Source organism: Podarcis filfolensis (genome assembly GCF_964270895.1).
Source record: "Podarcis filfolensis genome assembly, chromosome: 7".
NCBI lineage: Eukaryota > Metazoa > Chordata > Lepidosauria > Squamata > Lacertidae > Podarcis > Podarcis filfolensis.
In genome coordinates, this window is record NC_139603.1 from 28,754,896 (window position 1) to 28,775,915 (window position 21,020).

The 21,020-nt window shown below is 41.2% G+C and overlaps 1 protein-coding gene across 1 annotated transcript in view; it reads left to right on the forward strand.

The window, feature by feature from the left end:
- Positions 1-21,020, forward strand: part of BMP6 (bone morphogenetic protein 6) — an 89,120-nt gene that overhangs the window by 53,774 nt on the left and 14,326 nt on the right. Inside the window, exon 2 of the mRNA XM_083623927.1 lies at positions 11,800-11,992. Coding sequence (XP_083480053.1) covers positions 11,800-11,992 — 193 coding nt within the window. The remainder of the gene's footprint in view (positions 1-11,799; positions 11,993-21,020) is intronic.

Below are 21,020 nucleotides of genomic sequence, written 5' to 3' on the forward strand. Positions count from 1 at the left end.
TCACACTCATATGTAATTGTATCTGTATATGAGGAGCAGCTTAAGTCTTTCCTGTTCATTACCAGTAGGTGTTCCCTTTTGTGTTTTCCCCAGCTTCTAATTGGTTGATTCTGTTATGCCAATTAAGTACTGACAGGGCATGCACACAGATAGTCGAATGCTTCATCTCACTATAACTGGTAAATGGCTGCTGACCTCATACAAATGTGCCTTTCCTTTTTTGGACCCAGCTAACCTCATGCATAGAACACATTTCATCATGCAGTTGAGCAAGCAGGGAGTGTAAAGGAAGCGTTTTGAAACTGGGGGTTTTTAGAGGAATGTGTTAAAAGCTGGGATTTCAGGAAATGAATAACATGGCCCTCTCACCTTTGCAATTAATTCCGGGGCTATGTAGCCTTGTGTATTGACAAATCGTTATATTATCAACACATTAAAAAGAAGAACCTGAGCAGGGATATTGGATGTTGAACCATCCTTGTCAGTACTGATAAGCTTCAGTTTGCAAATGCATATGAGAGTTTATTTGTTTTACTTGCAAAGAATCTTCTTAATGCTGTGGTTGAATCAGTTGGTCTAGGGCAGATGAAATATCTGACTGCTTTGGAAACTTGTTTTGAAGGTGGTGTTTGGAAATTGAATGCTCTTCTTAAGAACAGTTGCAAGTTTAAGAGTTATCAGTAAGTTTGTAAGGCCAGTTTTTTTTTTAAAAAAAAGGCTCACAGTGTACGAATATTTCAGCGAGCTGTTGATTTCCTTGTTGAGTCATGTTAATAAGCATGGCTAACCACCGATGAAAGAGTGATGAAGACTAAATGAAAGGAGTCTGGTAATATTGTGGAGAAAGCATTCGAAAACATACACGCCGTCGGCATTCCACAATCTGAGCTAATTGTAAAAACATTTGCTGAAAGCTCCGAGTTACCATCTTTTCCCTATAAAACAATAAGCCTGCAACATTTCAAAACACAATATGGAGGGAACAGGGAAGTTACCATCCACAGAGATTCCTACGGTAAGAAGCATAAATAGCTCTAGTTTACTGTCCTGGGCCAAGAAGACTCTTGGGGAGATATAGTACCTCTCTAGTGGTATCTAGCTTTTATCTTGCATAGGCAGAGCCTATGCTTGGCTCTTTAAAATGACCTAGGAATTGCCTTGGAGCTGATAGCCCACTGTTCCAAACAAGTGACCGCAAAAATCTGATCCCAAACTCAGTGTCTTTGCTCACAGCTCACTACCTCAAATGTCAAATACAGTTTCTAAAATACATTTACATCTCCCATGCTTGAGAGAGGCTGTCCAGTACCATGCTGCTGTATTATGTGGTGCAAGATGTAGTGTTCAACTTCTTCAGACCTGGAATCCAGCTTTAACCCAAACATGCATTTTTGGACCTGTTTTTTCATCCCACTGCATATATCTGCATGGTGGTCGTGCTGCTGTTGCGACCCACCTTAGATCAGACCTTGACGTGGTAGAGGGTTCCCCAAAGGACCAGTTGAAGACCTATGATTGAACGAAAGGCTTGCAAAGTCAAACACAGCAATAGCACTGAGATTAGTCCTAGTTTCTAGGACGCTTGTTTTGGTAAAACAGCATTTCTAGTGCTGACACTGACCAAAGAGTTGTTAATGTTGTAAGTCAGTCTCGTCTTTGCTGAGCGAAGGTTGTGCCTCATAAGTCATGATCTAGTGTGTGAACACAGAGCTCTGTACAAGTCGTGGCTCCCTCATTTATATTAGTGCCAAGTAGTGCTTCACTTGGTGCTCGTTATAAGTTCACAGCATTCCTAGACACGAAAATGGGGTTGGGAGAGAAGCCCCTGCTTACATGAAGCTTTGAGCTACTCCTTTTTTATTTTTTATTTTTATAATAATTTATTAGTTTTCAATTACAGTCCACTAATAGCGTCACTATAACAATGCCAATTTATAAATACAGTTATTGATACCAGTCAATCAAATACTGAATTATATAATTTAGTTAAAGTGGCCCCCTGCGTGCTAGATTTGATGATTTTCTTTATTTCTGCGTTCCAGAATCTTACTAGTTTCAATTACATTCTGGTCATAATAATAATCCCTTTAACAACAACTACAATATTAATAACTTCTATTCGTGTTGACACATTAAATTATTTATAAAACTTCAAGTGAGGAACTCAAACTATATCCTTGTTCTTCCTGTGTGTGGCAATTATTCTGCCCATGGAGTTTCTTCCTGTTCTTGTAAGAGGTCTTTCTTTCCCCCCGGTTGTTGCTATTATCCACCATGCCTTGGGTGGTGCTGATATCCCATTGTTCCATAAATTTCTCCATTGCTCCGTCCTGTGCTTCGTTGTTTTGCACTGATAACTTTAACAACAGCTGCAAAAGTTGCTTTTTCCTAGTAAATAAACTGCTGTCACAATTTTTCCTCTCAGCCTGGGAAGAAGAGCGGTCTGTCGAACTGCAGATGACTCTATAAAGAACCTCATTAGTTCCTTGGCAGCTCCCAAACTTCTTTAATCCTTCCTTCCAGCTGAAGATATATGGCCAATTATCCTTCCAATTAAATTCCAAGTCCTCTTAGCATTTGTCAGTTCACTTCATAGATAATAAAGGATGGGGAAGACTCAGCTCTAAGTTTCTATTGTAAACCTTTCGCAAAATAGAGCTTTCCTCCCTTTTTCCTCCCCCCCCCAGTTCCATTTGATGTTATATTCCATATTTATAATCCAATTTCTTCCATCCTCACTTGTACAAATATAATTTGAACTAACATTCAGAGGAGGGTTGCCGAATCATAAATGTAGAGAATAGAACTTTAAATAAAGAAAATGTAGGCTCCCCACCGTCTTTTGCACCAAATGAAGTTTTATCTCAAATTCAAACCTTAAAGTCCTTGCGGTTGGTTTGTTCTGCAGTTTGTGATTTCATCTCTTCTAGCACGTGCCTCCACTTTAGTCCAATTAAGCTCTAATTAACGGGAGAACCTCTGCTTCTTAATGGCAGCGTTGGAGGGTTTTCGGCAGGCAAAGTGATTTTGCACTCAGCACCTCCTGCCCCCCCCCCCGCATTCCATGAGGTACAGAGACGAACTGCGGGTGAAGCCTGTTCCCCCCGTCCCTGGGGGGAATTTGCAAGGATGATTTACCCTCAATCATTCTTGTTTTTCCTTCACCGACGATCTCCCACTGTTGTGGGGACTGCCTCCATTAAAGCAGAGTGGAATTGGAAGCTTCAAGCTTCGAGCTACTCCTGATTACCTGATTATCAAGCATTTGCTTGTAAAGTGCTTTACACAGAGGTTGGATTGCCCCTGGTGTTCAGTGAGTTTGTCTGCAGTTATAATGTGCATTCATGCTGATTTGCCTTCACAGTCTTTATATGTCTTCTTGCTAATCCTTTTGTTTTATTCCACACTTTTCTGTGTGTTTCCCCATCATTTTCCTGACTCTGAATTTGTTGTGCTCGGGTGACAGAGCGCTTTAAGCCATTTTAATGGTGGGATTCTGAATTTCTAGTTTGCTTCGCAATCTCTTCCTCCAAAATGCTGACAGTCTGGAGGCGACTTTTATCCAGAGTTTGATTTCAGGCTGAAATCTCTTTTATTTCTTTCATATCTGTTCTCTATAACTCTCATATATAGGGAAAGTTCTCCACGCAGGGATTCTTAAAACATGTCAGCTATTTTGTTCAGCACCATTTCCCACAACCCAGAAGGTGAAACCAAAGTTCAGAAGCTGACTTGTTCCCCTCTTTGGTAGACTCAGTATCACAAATGAGTTCATTGTGCTATTATCTCTTAACAATGTATAGTTCATAACTGATAGCATATTTTGGAGGGTTGTGAAATCATGCAATGACATACAGGTATGAGAAAAGACCTCCCTCTATTCATGCCATGCAGATTGTTATCAGGGCAGCAATTCGCCCTGGTGACAGGTGGTATCTCATTAGAATTCCACGTATAATGGAATATTTATAGCATTCTGATTCCTTAAGCATTCTCTCGCTGGAGGCCTTCCTTGTTTTTAAATACTTCAAAATGTATTTAAAATGGAAGCACTAAGGAGCATGGATATCAGTGCTCTGTTTTGTACATCCCATCACAATCTTTTCAGAAGAGCCTGCCACTTAATTGTACCAAATGTTTAAGGTATCAAGAACATTTTTTGGCTCACAGTTTTTGATCACTGGAATGCTGTACCTCCAGAGGTTTGGCAAAGCCTGAACCATAACAGATTACTTTTAACTGAGCAGTCATGTAGTAGTTGGGGATAGTTAATTTGCTTGTAAGTAGCTGTTTTCCTGCCAGTTGAACAACTTATTTTCCACTTTGTAGTATCTCCCCCCCCCTTTTCTTTTTTAAATGCTAAATACCCTTGGAACTTGAGAAACAGAGTGAGTTTATGTAATATAACCTAATGAACTATTTTAGGACAGAAAGGCTAGACCAAAGAAGTAGAATAGAAATGGAAGAATGCTGACATGTTGAAAATCAAATGATTTTACCCAGCGGTGACGACTGGAAAGCACATTTTCTTCTCCAAATTCCTTTTTAAAAGCATAGGCAGACCTCCATGGACATAGTTGTTGTTGTTTTTTTAAAAAAACCAAAGCTTGAAGTTCATTCTTTTTGATTATATTAAAGTAGCATAAAATAGCCAAAAAATCTGTGGTCTAGACTAGTTTGTTCTGCTAATTTTTCCTTGGGTATTTAAAAACCACAAGGATTTGGAATGGCTCAGAAATGGCTGTTTGTTTATACACCTACTCGTTGGAGGCTTCAAATTTTTGTTCTCCATTTCAAATCTTGTTAATATAAATGTGAGTATGAAATTACAGAATAAGTGTTTTGTGCCTAAATAGGAAACATTTGTAATGTGATATGACTTGTATTATTTACAGTCCTGAGGGGCTTTTCATATTAACATGCTCTGGGAGAGTGCAGTTACGATACAGCGAACTTTTTCCAAGAGTAGATTATCACTGTCCTCCAGCAGCAAAAGCATATTTCGATAGTTTCCAGAGCATTTCAGGACTGATGTTTCTAACAGTGACTGGTGTTGACATAAATTCCATTTTGCAATAAGTTCGTTTCCTGCAGTGTTAGCTATGAAATGTTTGCTGTTACATGTGTTGAATACTGACTGTGGGCACTGAGTGCCTTTTTTTATAGAGACCTTTTCATAATGTATTAAAGCCATGGATCTGCTCTAAATCAATGAGGTTTTACAAATATATTGCATTTCACTTAGCAAAATCAAACCAACCAACATGCTCTTAACTTTCCTGGGAAACTTCTGACTGACCATTGTTAGAAACTGGACTTGGTGAACCCCTTTGTTGTTGTTTAGTCGTTTAGTCGTGTCCGACTCTTCGTGACCCCATGGACCAGAGCACCCCAGGCACTCCTGTCTTCCACTGCCTCCCGCAGTTTGGTCAAACTCGTGCTGGTAGCTTCGAGAACACTGTCCAACCATCTCGTCCTCTGTCGTCCCCTTCTCCTTGTGCCCTCCATCTTTCCCAACATCAGGGTCTTTTCCAGGGAGTCTTCTCTTCTCGTGAGGTGGCCAAGGTATTGGAGTCTCAGCTTCAGGATCTGTCCTTCCAGTGAGCACTCAGGGCTGATTTCCTTAAGAATGGATAGGTTTGATCTTCTTGCAGTGCATGGGACTCTGAAGAGTCTCCCTCCAGCACCATAATTCAAAAGCATCAATTCTTCGGCGATCAGCCTTCTTTATGGTCCAGCTCTCACTTCCATACATCACTACTGGGAATACCATAGCTTTAACTATACGGGCCTTTGTTGGCAAGGTGATGCCTCTGCTTTTTAAGAAGCTGTCTAGGTGAACCCCTAGGTCTGGTTTAGTAGAGCTTTGCTTATGAATGACTGGTTCTTACTGCAAGGTTCCAAGTGTCCTTTATTGTATTGCTATGGTATTTGTTCAGAGCTACGTGAATATGGTTTCTGGGCAGTCCTGCCTGCAAGTAGCTTAGCTCAGGGTTGGCCCAGCCCTTTTGGCTGCCCGAGGCAAAAGGTGCTGCCCTGCACTATGCACCGCCCTCCACTCTCCCCCCATTGCTAGCCCCACTGAAGCCCCACTTACTGGGGTTGTGCTGCCGCAGGTTCCAGGTTCCAGTGAGATGTCGTGGGATCTTGCGGGACTCTCGTGCGATGTCATGGGGCTCTTGCATGATCTTCTTGGAATCCAGAAGCTCTGCCTCATGGCTTAGCCCTGGCTTAGCTGCACCAGTAAGCTAACCTGACATTCTCCAATTAATTTTGCATACTGATATTATTCAAATCCATACCCTATGCAAAAGCTTTTGAGTTTAATCTTCTGAGTTCTGAATGGAATATGGGGGTGGGGGTAGAATTCAGTGTCTGTAAGACTTGGCATGACTTGGCAAGAGATCTGCTCCACTTAACAGTGAAGAGGAGTTGCGGTGGACCAGGTGGCCACCAACTCCCCTCCGGGGGCAGGGGACAGAGTCCTGTGTCACCCGGAGGCTCCCAGCCATGCCACCACCCAGCCAATCTGCTGGCTGGGGAGGCATGGCCAGGCCCCATTTAAACAGAGGCACAAGCCTAAGCCAATACCGCTCACATTCTGTAACCAATAAAGTTGTGGCCAAAATTTGCCCAGTAACATTAACCTAATATCCGTGTCCTTGTGTCTCGTTCATTGACAAGGGGGTGGTTTCGGGATCTCGATGCGCAGCTGATTTTGCCTCTGTCTCATATTTTATTAAGCTGGTTTATCCATCTGTACTACTGTGTCAGAATTAAGCCAACTCTTTTGACTCTTCAGATCTTGTTTGTTCATATTTCAGCTGCTGTCCCCTCCCACTGGAACAATCTTTTTCACTAGCTTTTCCACCAAGATTGTTGGTTAATTCCCAGTGTATTGTTTCCCTGACTTTTGCACCCTCCTGTTTAAAATTACAGCAAGTTTTCATGCAGAAATGGAAGCTACATATTTTAAGAGTAAGACTATCTGCAACTGAACTGCAGCATCCAATCTCTTTATCAGATGGACAGAGGCATTCCAAGTATGTTCTAAACCATCAGGGGATATTAATTTTAAAACCGTATGTGTAGAGAGAGAATTTAGAAACTGGGTTTTAAAAAACCCGAACCCTCTGTGCAGATGGTCAGAGCTTGCCCTGCAACGTTCAGGTTCATAACCATTTATCTCAGATTTGCTGATCTGGAATTACCATTACCTCCTGCTTTTCTACTCATCATCAGTAAAGGGGAGTAGAATCTCCCAGTGATGTTACTGTGCATTGTAAACTACATGGCAGAATCATTGAATTTGTATCTGTTGTCATCAACTGAATTGATAATTCATTTTCACCAGCAACATTAAATGAATTCTAAACACCATTTCCAGAAGGAAAGTGGCAGGTAGAGAAATAACTCTGTAACATTTATATATTGCACCGTTTTTGTTGTTGTTACCAAAGATACATTGGTGTGTACTAACTAATTAGGGTTGCCATTTCCCTCTCCCCCGACTTGCAAGACAACTGGCCGGTGGTAATTTGACAGATGTGGCTTTGACCAGCATTGGATTTCCATACTGTTAAAAGCTGTGGTTGTATTCAGCTTATTGTACGGCTGTAAGAGACATAGGAGCCCTGTCACAGAAGGCAACAATAAAATGGATTCCAGAACTTCTAGGTCAGGCCAACATGGATATTCTAGTCTTGATTGTTATTAATTCAGGTAGTGGCATAAGCCTGTCTAAGATGTGGGGCAAGAACTTGTTCCCAGTAGACCCTGAGAGGTACAGGGAGCATGTGAATCTGTAGTCCACTCACAAGCTCTTAGCTGGTTATATCTGTAATGGCTCATGGACGTCTGCTTATCTAGAAACACCTATTAGTGTATATCAGCTATTACAACAGGTAGATGTTAAAGTTATTAGCCACTGATCAAGGAGCTGCTAGATCAGGAGTAGCCAATATGGCGCCCTCCAGATGTTTCTGAACTACAGTTCCAAGTCAGGGGTGATGGGAGTTGTAGCTCAACAACACCTGGAAGGTGTTCACTATGGAAAGGTGGCGTACCAAAGAAAAGAGAGATGTATATATAGCATCAGCAGTCGGAGGCAAGTGTCAGGTAATCTTTGAAATCATGGTAATTTGAGAAATAATTCATCATATTTATTAATAGAAGCAGCCTGACCAAGGGAAAGAGACGGTGGAAGAAGATTGGAAGAAATTTAAAGTTTATCTTAAGAACTGTTGTAAAATTAATGAGTGCTAAAATGTCATGGGTAATGTAAAACAGAATTGCAGTGATAAATAATTGGGTAAGAGGAAAAAGATTAGAAACTGAATTACAAGTATTGAAATTAGGGGTTGCTGGAAAAGTTTAAAACAGGGATGCAGAAAAGGGAGGTATGGGGAAGTCGTTGAAACAAGGTTCAAGAAAGAGAGGTTAAGAAATTATATGTGTTTATATGTTTGTTTGTTTATGTGTTGTTAATTGTTAGTTGTGTTGTGTTTTAATATATGTTGTAAAATCAATAAAAATTTATTAAAAAAAAATAGAAGCAGCCACTGAACACCGTCATGTTCTTCTGCATTAGGAGAATGTTGGCCAAGCATATCTGAGAAAAGCGTAGCCCCACACTGCTTGATTGCCTCATCCCTCCCTACATGCCATTGGTTTGTAAAATTAAGAGGTGTACACAGATACATTTGGTTATAGCTTAGTATTGGTTTCCATAAGCTAGCACTCAGACCAGCCTGAACCAAATCACATTGCAGGTTGGTGGGGAGAGACTGGAAGGTAGAATGAGCAAGGACCCTCTCCTTAACATGGCTGCTTTTCATTTTTGCGCACACGGTCTGTTCTTTCAATAATAAGGTCACTTATTGCAGTGTAACATGAGAACAGTGCAAGCTGGTTATGTCCTGGAAATGAACAGAAAGGGGGTTTGCCTGTCCAAGTCTGCCAAGGTTTCTAAGAAGCCGGATCTTTTAATAAGAAGAAAATTTGCAAAACAAAGTATTTAGACAGAAAGAAGTGCATAGGGAACAGCACAATCGTACACAGGTTTACTGGCATGGAGCTGCAGCCAGTGTCAGCTTTCTGAAACGTGTTTTGTTGTAGAGAATAGCTTGAAAATGGAAAAGAACATGAAACTTATAAGTGCATTATGGTAGGTGACATAAAGCAAAACCCAGAATAATATTGAGTTTACCTGCTTGGTTTAAGCTATCTTGTGCTGTGTTGTAGCCAAGCTTGGTAAGACACATTGCCTTAGATTTTGGCTTTCCTTGGTAAATAATGGTCTGATATAATAAGCAACGGCAACACATGAAGTATGATTGGCAGGATTAGTCTTAAGTATTTGAGTGACTGCAGTGGAGCACTTCCAACTAGGGATGGACAAATCCATCCCAGCCTGTTCTCTCCCATTTCTGAATGTGGACACCTTAAAGTACAGTACATCCCACCCTGTTCATGTGTTGCTTTTCTAGGATAATCCTGGGAAAATCCTTAAGAGCCTGTGCATACGAAGTGTCACAAAAACAACGGCAAAAATGAGGAGTACTTATGGGATTATGAGATGTACTCAGACCTTGGTCTCTCTTTTTTTCTTCCTGTAATACTGTGAAGCTGCTTGGAGGTGCTGGAAGAGGCTGCACATGGTTTGCTGTGAAATTGTAGGTCTAAAGGGCCATTGAATATACAGAAACATAGCTTTTTTGGTCCTGAGAGCTGGTTTGATGGGACAGGTGGTGGGTGGGTACACTGTAAAAACCAACCTGGATTAAAAATAGGAATTTGGATATAATATAGAGCTTGGCTGATTGGGAGAAATTAAGGAACAATACAATTAAATTTTCAGCATGCTATACAATTAGAGAAAATATACTAAAGATGGTTTTTAGGTGGTACCTGACACCCAGCAAATTGGGAAAGATAAACAAAAGAAGATTCAACCGATGCTGGAAATGTATGGATGCAGAAGGCATGTTAATCCACATGTGGGTGGTAGTGCAAAAGGGCAAAAGAATTTTGGAGGATGATACATGAAGAACTTAAGAAGATGCTCCAATGATAATCTCCCCCCAAACCAGAAGCATTCCTGATAGCCCAAACAAAACGAAAAACCTATTTTTCTATGCAACAGCAGTGGCAAGGATAACATATGTGAAAATGTGGAAAGAAAGGGCGATCCTGGCAAAAGATCAGTGGCTGTTCAAACTAATAGAATTTATAGAATTAGCCAATATGATGGCCATAATAAGGAACACGGACAAGAAAATAATAAGTGAGTGGGTATTACTAGAAAGATATTTTAAAAAGAGTGGAGTAGTGTTAAATAAACAAGCAGGGATAGATTTGTGAATACCAGTTTAAAAAGGGTAAAAGGATATGTACAGGGGGGGAAAGAAAAAAGGGAGGGAATACAAACCAAGGAGATGGCAGCAAAATTAGATGAAAATCTAGGATGTCAAAGAAAGATAGGCTGGGAAGTCTTCACATGATAGATGTTTTATGGCTGTAATAGATAATTACTATTCTATTAGATGCTGTATTAAATGTTTAAAAGAGGTGATAAAGAAAAACTAGAATAGCACAGAAAAAATGAATGTATGTAATGGAAAAATGCAACAACAACAACAATAATAATATCAATAATAATAATAAAACAAAACAAAATTAGCTGTTATTCCTCTACCCTACAGCATACAGTTCTTGTAGCTGCTAGCAGAAAAGCAGTGTTCCAACTGTTTGATTTTAGGAGTAGAGTGTGTAGTTTTGGTACAGCTTTAAGAGTTGAAGGGAGGGAGTTGCGCCAACAAGACTTAAAACTTCGAGAGCAAGAGCTACTCATGCTATACTTTTCAAGCACACCTATTAATTTTGCCACATAAGTAATGCATCCCCGTTATCAAAGACCTATTGATACTTAACTCAGTGGCAAAGCTTTCACTGGGTTATACTGGATTTGGGTTATAAGCTTGTTTGATATGCCTGTGCAATAACAAATTCTTTACAAAATGTCAGAGTATATGGCCCTGGTCTTGTATTCTGATGTGCCTAATGTAGTTCCATCTCTGAAAAATAAGTAAGAGGAGTTTCAGATGGCATGGCATTCCCATGCACACTGCATCCACATTATTTGGGAAAAGTCAAGAAATAAATGTAACAAATACTTTTAATCGTTTCATGTCAAGAGAGATAAGAAAATGTGGCTATGTCAAGTATGAATGGGTCCAGGGCCGTCTTAAGCATATCTGGCACCGTGGTGCAAAGCTCCCGACGGCGCCACCCCCCATTGCCCAGAGTTTTTTAGGGAGGACAGCGCTGCCGGCAGGGCTGGAGGAGGTGGGCAGCTCCTTCGGCGGGGAAGAGGCGGAGGCTGGATGTGGCGCGTCCCGGCTCAGCTGGCCACTTCGTGCTGTGGTGGTCATGGCAGATGGAGGCTCCAGGCGCGGCGCTGCTTTGGTGTGGCATGGCGGAGGCAGGCGAGGGTGGTGAGCTGATCCCGGGAGGCACTGCGTCCAGCCTCTGCCTCTTCCCTGGCACTCTCCAGAACTTGGCGCCCTGGCACCCCACGCCACTGGCCTCTATGGGGAAGGCGCCCCTGAATGGGTGAATGAAAGATCTCACTTGCTTCAATTCCATACAGGCTTTCTTGTGAAATTTCAGCTGCTTTTTAATATAAAATACTTGAAGGTTGAACATTTTCTGGGGCACTTTTTGAAACAAAATAGAGTGAGAAGTGGAGAATGTGGAGAAATCACAGTTAAATTGAATTGTCTTGTTTGTTTTAAACAGTTGAATATGACAAGGAGTTCACACCTTACCAGCGACACCACAAGGAATTCAAGTTTAATTTGTCTCGGATTCCAGAAGGAGAGGCTGTTACCGCTGCCGAGTTCCGAATCTACAAGGATTGTGTTTTCGGAGGCTTTAAAAACCAAACCTTTCTGATTAGCATCTATCAAGTATTGAAAGAACATCAGAACAGGTTTGTGCCTTTCAGTGCTAAAACTGTAAAACCTGGAGGGAGCGAGACTGTGACTTAATTCCCCCCCCCCTTTTGTTGGCAGGAATCATTTACTGGATACACTTAAGTTGGCTGGGAAAATAAGTCCCATTTAACTCATTTGGACAGCTTCAGAGTAGACATATATAGGATTGTACTGTTTAATATGGTTCTCTTTTTTTGTAACATCTTTATTGAAAGTTCAAAAAGCACATAACTATATGTGCACCAAACATGGCGAGATGCAAACAAAAAAGAGAAAGAGAGAAATAAAATCCATGCAGAAGGGGAAACAAAGGGGGGGGGGGACCCGAAACTGTATATTTTACAAGCTTGTTACTGTTCTTCACCAGATCTTCACCGATTACAGTATTTGTAACAATGGATTCCAAATACCATTGAATTTGTCCATGGCAAGTCTGTGTTTATATGCAAGTTGTTCATATGTTGCGAGTTGGTATAAGTCTTTAATCCAATTGTAGAAGGGAGCCGCATTTTTATTTTTCCAATTCATCAGTATCAGTCTTTTTGCTGTAGTAAGGGCACGGAGAGTCCAGTCATATTGTCCTTTTGTAAGGTTCCATGTGCTGGGTATATAATTCAAGAGGATATTTTGCTCTGTAAATGTAAGGTTGTTCCGTACAGTTCTGTTGATGGTTTCAGTTACCTTCTGCCAGAAATCTTTCAATATAAGACAGTGAAAAAACATATGTTTTAGAGAAGCATTATCCCTATCGCATCTCCAACATCTCCATACCTTAGATAGATCCTTTTTTAAACAAATGTAATGGGGTCCAGTATATTCTAAATATTATTTTTTGTTGTATGAGAGATTGTACTGTTTATTAATGTTCCATCCCAATAGGTTGGACCTGGCCAAATAAAGGTAATTAAAACCACCACCCTAAAATTCCAAACTCCTCCTGGCTAAAAATCCAAAGCCCATCATTCACTCAAAGTCAGCCCAGATAAGGAGGTTTTAGGGGGCTTCTGAAATAGGCTCCAGCTGGGATTTCAGTGAGTCTCTGGAGGGAAGCTGTTCCATAGCTGATATCTATGATTTGTATTTCAATAGCAGTGATTGGATATGAACAACATTAACACAACTGCACCAAGAAAGTTGCTCAGGGAGCTGCACTGCGGTGCCTAAAATAAAGACTGAGCAAGCCAGCTATTTGGAAACCAAAGTTTTATGTACAGTGGTACCTCTGGTTACATAGTTAATTCATTCCGGAGGTCCGTTCTTAACCTGAAACTGTTCTTAACCTGAAGCACCACTTTAGCTAATGGGGCCTCCCGCTGCTGCCACGCCGCTGGAGCATGGTTTCTGTTCTCATCCTGAAGCAAAGTTCTTAACCCGAGGTACTATTTCTGGGTTAGCGGAGTCTGTAACCTGAAGCGTATGTAACCTGAGGTACCACTGTACTTTTAACTAAATTAGAACTGCCATTATAAGAATCTATGTAGCATTCTTGGACAATTGCATTGTTTTAGATTATACCATGAATATGCTTATGTATGGTGGTACTGATAAAGTGAACAAATGAGATTTTGTAAGTTAAAGGGCTGAACAGGGCTGAATATGAAGGACTTGTAGATGAGGAGTTTGAAGATGTGTCAAGCTGTGTGTGTCGAGTTGTGAGGAAGCTAATCTGCTTGCATATAATGGAAGCAGAGCCATGTATATTGTGGTGGGTGGGTGTTTGTGTAATAGCTAATTATATAATTATAGGTATAGAAAGGGTATGGTGGAGGGGGAAAATACCCTTGTGTTTTTATGGGTTCCCTGTATACAACCCCCCCCCTCCAATTCATGGAAAACTTTCAGTCGCGCTTTGCAACAGAAATGCATTCTAACTGGTGTGCGTCTGATCTCTTCTGATTATTGGATAATTTGACACTTGCTTCCATGGACCCTTCCATTTTGGCTAGCTAAGAAGGCATGAAAGCCCATCTGCAAGTTGTGCCAAACCGAGTTGTCTGTGTGTATTCCAAGCATCGTTGCAACGCTATTTAACATACAGGCAATTCCTGGTTTAGGAGCATCTGAATGGTGCACGGCCGCACACACATGCACAGCGCTGAACCTGTGGGAAATAGCCCCATAATGTCATGAGAAGGGGCTGGTTTGGGCTTTTGTGTGCTCTGTGGACGCTCGTGGAGGTCGGAACCCCCGTGCAAAACAAGGATTGCCATATATATACATATATATATATGGTATTAAACACCCGCTGGGCCAACTCTGAGATTATTTCATGAAAATTCCACAAACTGAAAATGTCAGGCTTTAAAATAGGCATTGTGACCAAATGCATAAACTCAGGTTGCTTTGATCTCAAATGTGTGCTCTGCATTGGTCTCATCATGGGTGCATTTTAGATCTCATACAAACACTCCAGCAGTCACCAGGGAAGAAGCCTTGGCTTTTCTGAAGCCAGTGGGAGACTTGCCATTCACTTCAGTGATGCCAGAATCACACCTCAGAGCCAGTGTGGTGTAGTGGTTAAGAGCGGTAGTCTCATAATCTGGGGAACCGGGTTCGCGTCTCCACTCCTCCACATGCAGCTGCTGGGTGACCTTGGGCCAGTCACACTTCTTTGAAGTCTCTCAGCCCCACTCACCTCACAGAGTGTTTGTTGTGGGGGAGGAAGGGAAAGGAGAATGTTAGCTACTTTGAGACTCCTTAAAGGGAGTGAAAGGCGGGATATCAAATCCAAACTCTTCTTCAAACTCTTCTACCTCAGGGACTTGTTCTTGGGCCATGCAGTAGTAGCACCATATCCAGGAAAGCCCAAAGTATGAATCCATACATGATCTCATAAGCATGTTTTTTTAAAAAACATAATTCACTGTAGCTTCTTTGAATAATTTGGACCCAAATTTGCTTGGAACAATTCTGTCCCCTTATTATCTCTTTATCATTCTTCCTGCCCCATCTGCTAATTTAAAATGAGAACTTCTGCACAAGTTGTAGCTAACATGTTTTTCTTAATTTTTTGCTTCTTTGTGTTGATGATTCATTTGGAATATATTGCTTTCCTATTGGGAACAGTCCTTTAAGGCTCAAGAGTGGAGAGAAGGACAAAATTACTTAAAAGAAAGGAAAAGAAAAAAAGAACACAAGCCAGCAACAGTTTCTAAGACACCGAGTTCCAGAAAATGTTCCATATAAGCCAAAAGTGAACAGCTGCCTTTTACTTAAACTACAGACTTCTCAGTCTTTTCTTTGAGACTAATGATGTGAGCAAATATGACATGTTCCTTAACATTTGATGAGATGGTTTTCAATAACTATGAATCTATAGAGTTTGTGAAGCTGAAGCAAAGAGAGATTGGTCTGTTGTCCGCTTGGAAGTAGGATGAGCAGTTTTGAGTTGGGTTTGTTTGTTTAGTTTGAGGGCAAAGTCAATACAGCATTGACATGGTAAATCCCAGACTGTTTATGTCAGGCCTCACAATAGTTTTAAAAATTAGAGGCTGTGAGCGTGAATTGAACCTAAAACCATACGATAGTTTTTGGAGACTTTGGTAGTAGAATCCTGGACTTTACTAATTCAGACTACAGACCTTCCCACATAAACAGTGACCTGCATGTAGCAAAGCAGTACATCAGAGAACATGTGTAGCATGCCCACTTCCCTAATGTGTCCAGTTTGTTACACACAAAGGAAAATTTAAGTTGTTGTTGTTTAGTCGTGTCTGACTCTTCGTGACCCCATGGACCAGAGCACACCAGGCACTCCTGTCTTCCACTGCCGCCTGCAGTTTGGTCAAACTCATGCTGGTAGCTTCGAGAACACTATCCAACCATCTCGTCCTCTGTCGTCCCCTTCTCCTTGTGCTCTCCATCTTTCCCAACATCAGGGTCTTTTCCAGGGAGTCTTCTCTTCTCATGAGGTGGCCAAAGTATTGGAGTCTCAGCTTTAGGATCTGTCCTTCCAGTGAGCACTCAGGGCTGATTTCCTTCAGAATGGATAGGTTTGATCTTCTTTCAAGAGTCTCCTCCAGCACTATAATTCAAAAGCATCAATTCTTCGGTGATCAGCCTTCTTTATGGTCCAGCTCTCACTACATACATCACTACTGGGAAAACCATAGCTTTAACTATTCGGATCACTGCCTTGCCGTGGCGAAGGGGCTTGAATAACTCAGAGAAGCTATGAACTATGCCGAGCAGGGCACCCAAGATGGACAGGTCATAGTGGAGAGTTAAGACCAAATGTGATCCACCTGGAGGAGGAACCAGCAAGCCACTCCAGTATCCCTGCCAAGAAAACTCCATGGACAAAATTTAAGTTGGGGAACATTAAAAAAAAGACCTCTTTTGCCAAACCCTTCTCTGCCATGTTGTAGAGATGGCCAAGAGTCAGGCACCTCTGAATTGTATTTACTTATTTATCACATTGGTACTTGATACTTAGTTTATTTTATGAGGTATCATAAAAAAATTAATTTTGCATATAGATTGGGGCTTATTAGGCAAAACCTTGACTTGTAATGATTTTGCAGAGATAGAATTACCTAATGGGGAAGTGGCAAATAGATAAGATCATCTAATCCAGTGTTTCCCAAACTTGGGTCTCCAGCTGTTTTTGGATTACAACTCCCATCATCCCTAGGCTAGGGATGATGGGAGTTGTAGTCCAAAAACAGCTAGGGACCCTAGCTAGCAGCACCTAGTGGTCAGGGATGATGGGAATTGTAGTCCAAAAGCAGATGGAGTTGGGCACAATGTTGATCTAACCCATTACCTTAACGAGCTGCTGTGCTGTTTGAATTACTTGAATATAACTTTTGAATGTATCGTCATTTAAATGCATGTCCAAAGTACTTCTTAAACTAGCAAGGTGTCTTAGGGGAACATTATTGTATTGCTACTATTTAAGGCAACACAAAAGTAGAAATAGTGCTTGTGGAATTGTTACGGTATTATAAAATTCATTCAGCCTAATGTAATTTAGGCACATCTTTTCTTTTTTAAAAAAGGAGGGTTTTAAAAGTCTTAATGAATAGTCAGAATGAAGCTTCCTTTTCCATCTTTTAGGGCTCTTAAAAATAATAATAATACAGGGGGAAAGTTGTGGTAGTGGTTTTAAATCACATCATCATTGCAGACCACATTTTATCATTACGAAAACCGCTGGCATTGTTAACAAAACATAATGGAAAGATTAATGATATTCTTGTAAGGTAGGTCAGGTTTCTGGCCAACCTTAGCATCCCTTGGAGAAAATTACACAGCTTTTCTTCAATTGTTTGTGAAGGCAATAACCCTAGTAAAAGAAAATGATGGTAACATTTGACCTTATTTCAAGAGGAACCATCTAAGTTGAAACCACAACATTCTCTTACCTCTTTCCCCATGAGTTATTTCTTCCCTGATTTAATGACAGTTCTTAAATCATTAGGGCACAGGAATTTGTAGAAATAATACAGTTTTTTAAAAAATTCTTTCTTGCTTGAAGACTGTTGAAAATGCACCAGTGTAAGCGCAGATAATGGCTTATCAAACACCTGCCAAGCTCATATTGGAAGTTTTTCCATGATACAGCAAGTTGTGAGTAGTTTGGAGGATGTGTAAGACTGTACAAATTACAATTATCAGTTGTTGTTGTTGTTATATTTATAACGTATAAGAGAAAATAGTTTAAAAATAATTAAACTGTAATATAATTACTTCTCGGTGGTACTGTCCTCCCTGTGGAACACCCTCCCATCAGATGTCAAGGAGATAAAGAACTACACAACTTTTAGAAGACATCTGAAGGCAGCCCTATATCGGGAAGTTTTTAATGTTTGATGTTGTATTATGTTTTTATATTCTTCTGGAAGCTGCCCAGAGTGACGGGGAAAAGCCAGCCAGATGGGTGAGGTAACAACAACAACTTTTATTATTATTATGAAAACAATCTAGTAAAGAAGAGCACAGCACTATTAAAGGCTAACTTTCAGCTTCTTGTGCCTAAACCATGTCAGCACCACATCAAAAATCTGTTTGAATTTGGCAGTAATTAAAGGTAAAATGGCTAGGAAAGGAAACACACCTGTGACAGCCCAGTGAAGTGAGTGGGAAATTGTGCAAAAGTATACATTCAGACGGGACGCGGGTGGCGCTGTGGGTTAAACCACAGAGCCTAGGACTTGCCGACCAGAAGGTCGGCGGTTCAAATCCCCGAGACGGGGTGAGCTCCTGTGGCTCGGTCCCAGCTCCTGCCAACCTAGCAGTTCGAAAACACGTCAAAGTGCAAGTAGATGAATAGGTACCGCTCTGGCGGGAAGGTAAAAAGCGTTTCCGTGCGCTGCTCTGGTTTGCCATAAGTGGCTTAGTCATGCTGGCCACATGACCCGGAAGCTGTACGCCGGCTCCCTCGGCCAATAAAGCGAGATGAGCGCCGCAACCCCAGAGTCAGCCACGACTGGACCTAATGGTCAGGGGTCCCTTTACCCTTTACTATACATTCAGAAGGATATAAGGTCAATGCAGACTTTGAAGCACCAGTCATAAAAGAGTCCAAAGGATGAGCTACCATGTTTTCTGAAGCATCTGCAACTAGTAATCCTGCCATTAGGTAGTGTAAATTGTTTCACATAGAAAATGCAGGAATCTGGAGATGTAGAAGGAAGTTTGGTAGAATGACTAGGAGCAGGGAAAGCAAAAGATGTTGCATCTCTGGCTCTTATCAACTAGAGAGGCACTGATCCAAATTAGGCAGATGGAGTCTACACACTTTGAAGGAAAGAGCAACAATGCAGGAGCCTCAAGACTGGCCTGTGGTTGGGCTGAAATCCTGAAAACAGTAATATAGACCACCTGTATGAATGGCTCATCTAGGGAATCCAGTCACCAGCTGTTCAAGATCTCATTCACCCTGCAAATCCTTGCCTTAAGGGACAACAGATCCACCTGTAAGCTGCTGACCACTGTAGGAATAGTTACAGATAGGTAGCCGTGTTGGTCTGCCATAGTCAAAACAAAAAAATTTTTTTCCTTCCAGTAGCACCTTAAAGACCAACTAAGTTAGTTCTTGGTATGAGCTTTCGTGTGCATGCACACTTCTTCAGATACACACTGTATCTGAAGAAGTGTGCATGCACACGAAAGCTCATACCAAGAACTAACTTAGTTGGTCTTTAAGGTGCTACTGGAAGGAAAAAAAAATTTTTGTTTTCACTGTAGGAATGTGAGGCTACAGACAAAAGTATGGTCCCTTGCAAGCCACTGAGGGTTGAAACTTGGAACAGTTACCAGGATCTGCAGCAGATTATAAGGGAAGTATGTTGGCCTTTGATATCTGCTCTCCTTGGAAGTGACCATAGCCTGGCAGATCCTGGGTCTGCCTTGACAGACGGCCAAAATGGGGCTCCATCTCTCTCTCTTTCTCCAATGTCTTATCTGGTTCATTATCAAATGCAAAGGTTTGTAGTAAATTTTCCAGACATGATTGTCAAGAAGCTAGTATCCTTGTGACTAGAAGATAAAAAAGTGTTGAGTTTGTGGTAAAGACAGCAGCTGAATGTTAGATCTCTCTGGAAACGAGGTAATTCATTTGGAAGGAGGGAGGCCTTTAAAGTGAGAGGGAAGTAAATGGAATTTATTTTTAGAAAGCGGTTGTTTACATAATATAGAAAGAAACTTTGAAATTTTCTTTACCCCCTTGAGGTGTCAGGTCAGAAGTACAGGACTGAAACTTTGTGGCTGATCAAATATATAAAGCCTTGGGCTTGATTATTTTTTTCAAAGGTAAATATCCTGTTAACTCACCCCTCCTCAACCCTCCCCCCCCCCCAAATCCTCCTACACTGTCCAAACAAGTAGTCTATTAAAAACCACAAGTCTGTGGCATGAGATGATGATCAAAGGGAGATACTCCATCTCAATGGGTAGTGTTTGTCTTGCTCTTTTTGCACGGGAACTGTTTATTAAAGGCGGCCTGGTGCTTGTGTATAGGTTGTTGCAGAAGTAAATATAGAAGAAAGGGTGGAACTCTACTGTTGCTATTTCTTTACTCTACTGCACCACATATTATAATTATATTTATTATATTTAATGCTGATTAACAGTAGGGTGAGTAAGGGATGCGGGTGGCACTGTGGGTTAAACTACAGAGCCTAGGACTTGCTGATCAGAAGGTCGGCGGTTCGAATCCCCACGACGGGGTGAGCTCCTGTTGCTTGGTCCCTGCAGTATTAACAGTATTAAATTTTAACAGTATTAAATTCCCCCCATCCCAACAGGAAATTGAGCCAAACCAGTGCCTGAGTTTCTAATCCAAAATAGGGTTGCAGTACGTCCGGGATTTCCCAGATATATTCAGAATACCGCAGTCGGCAGCAGTGTCCGCGCTGAAATCGGTAAAACGTCCAGAAAAATCCGGGCGCAGGTCAAAGATTTCACCCAACTCAGGAAGGATATACTAATATATACGGCTTGCATTTAAATGCAGAGTAGTAGCCTGTGCCCACAAACGCTCTCATAACTTAAGTTTAAAAAAATATCCTTCCTGTGGTGACCACTGTGCTCAGTCTAGACTGCTATGTCAACGTGTTGTTGAAGAATAGTAAACAAACGAAAAAAGAAGAAGTTCGGCATGAAGAACCTTTTAGTGAGTTTGGGATAATTAATGGCTCAGTAAATGGCTGCTGATGTGTAATAGTCCTGTTAAGAACCTGAGTAATGCTGACCTTTGAAGACAGGCCAAAAACTGTGGTCCTCAGAACCATAATTAAAATAAGAGGACCCTGTCTGAAATTCAATGGCTTGAAGAAAGTGTTCTGTTTGTTCTCACTGCATTTTCAGGGATATTTATGCCTGGTTGAAAAAATACATAACTGAAGGGCTGGATAGAGAGTGTAGGAAAGTAGGCAATGTTGAGAAAAAAACACGTATATATGAAATATAGCTTTTTATAGCTCTGATGTTTTGCTGTGGCAGTGCTCCATGGTGTGATGTGTGCTCAAGGAAGAGAGGAAAAATTATTTTAATCTGGCTGCCTCAGTAATATAGAAGCAA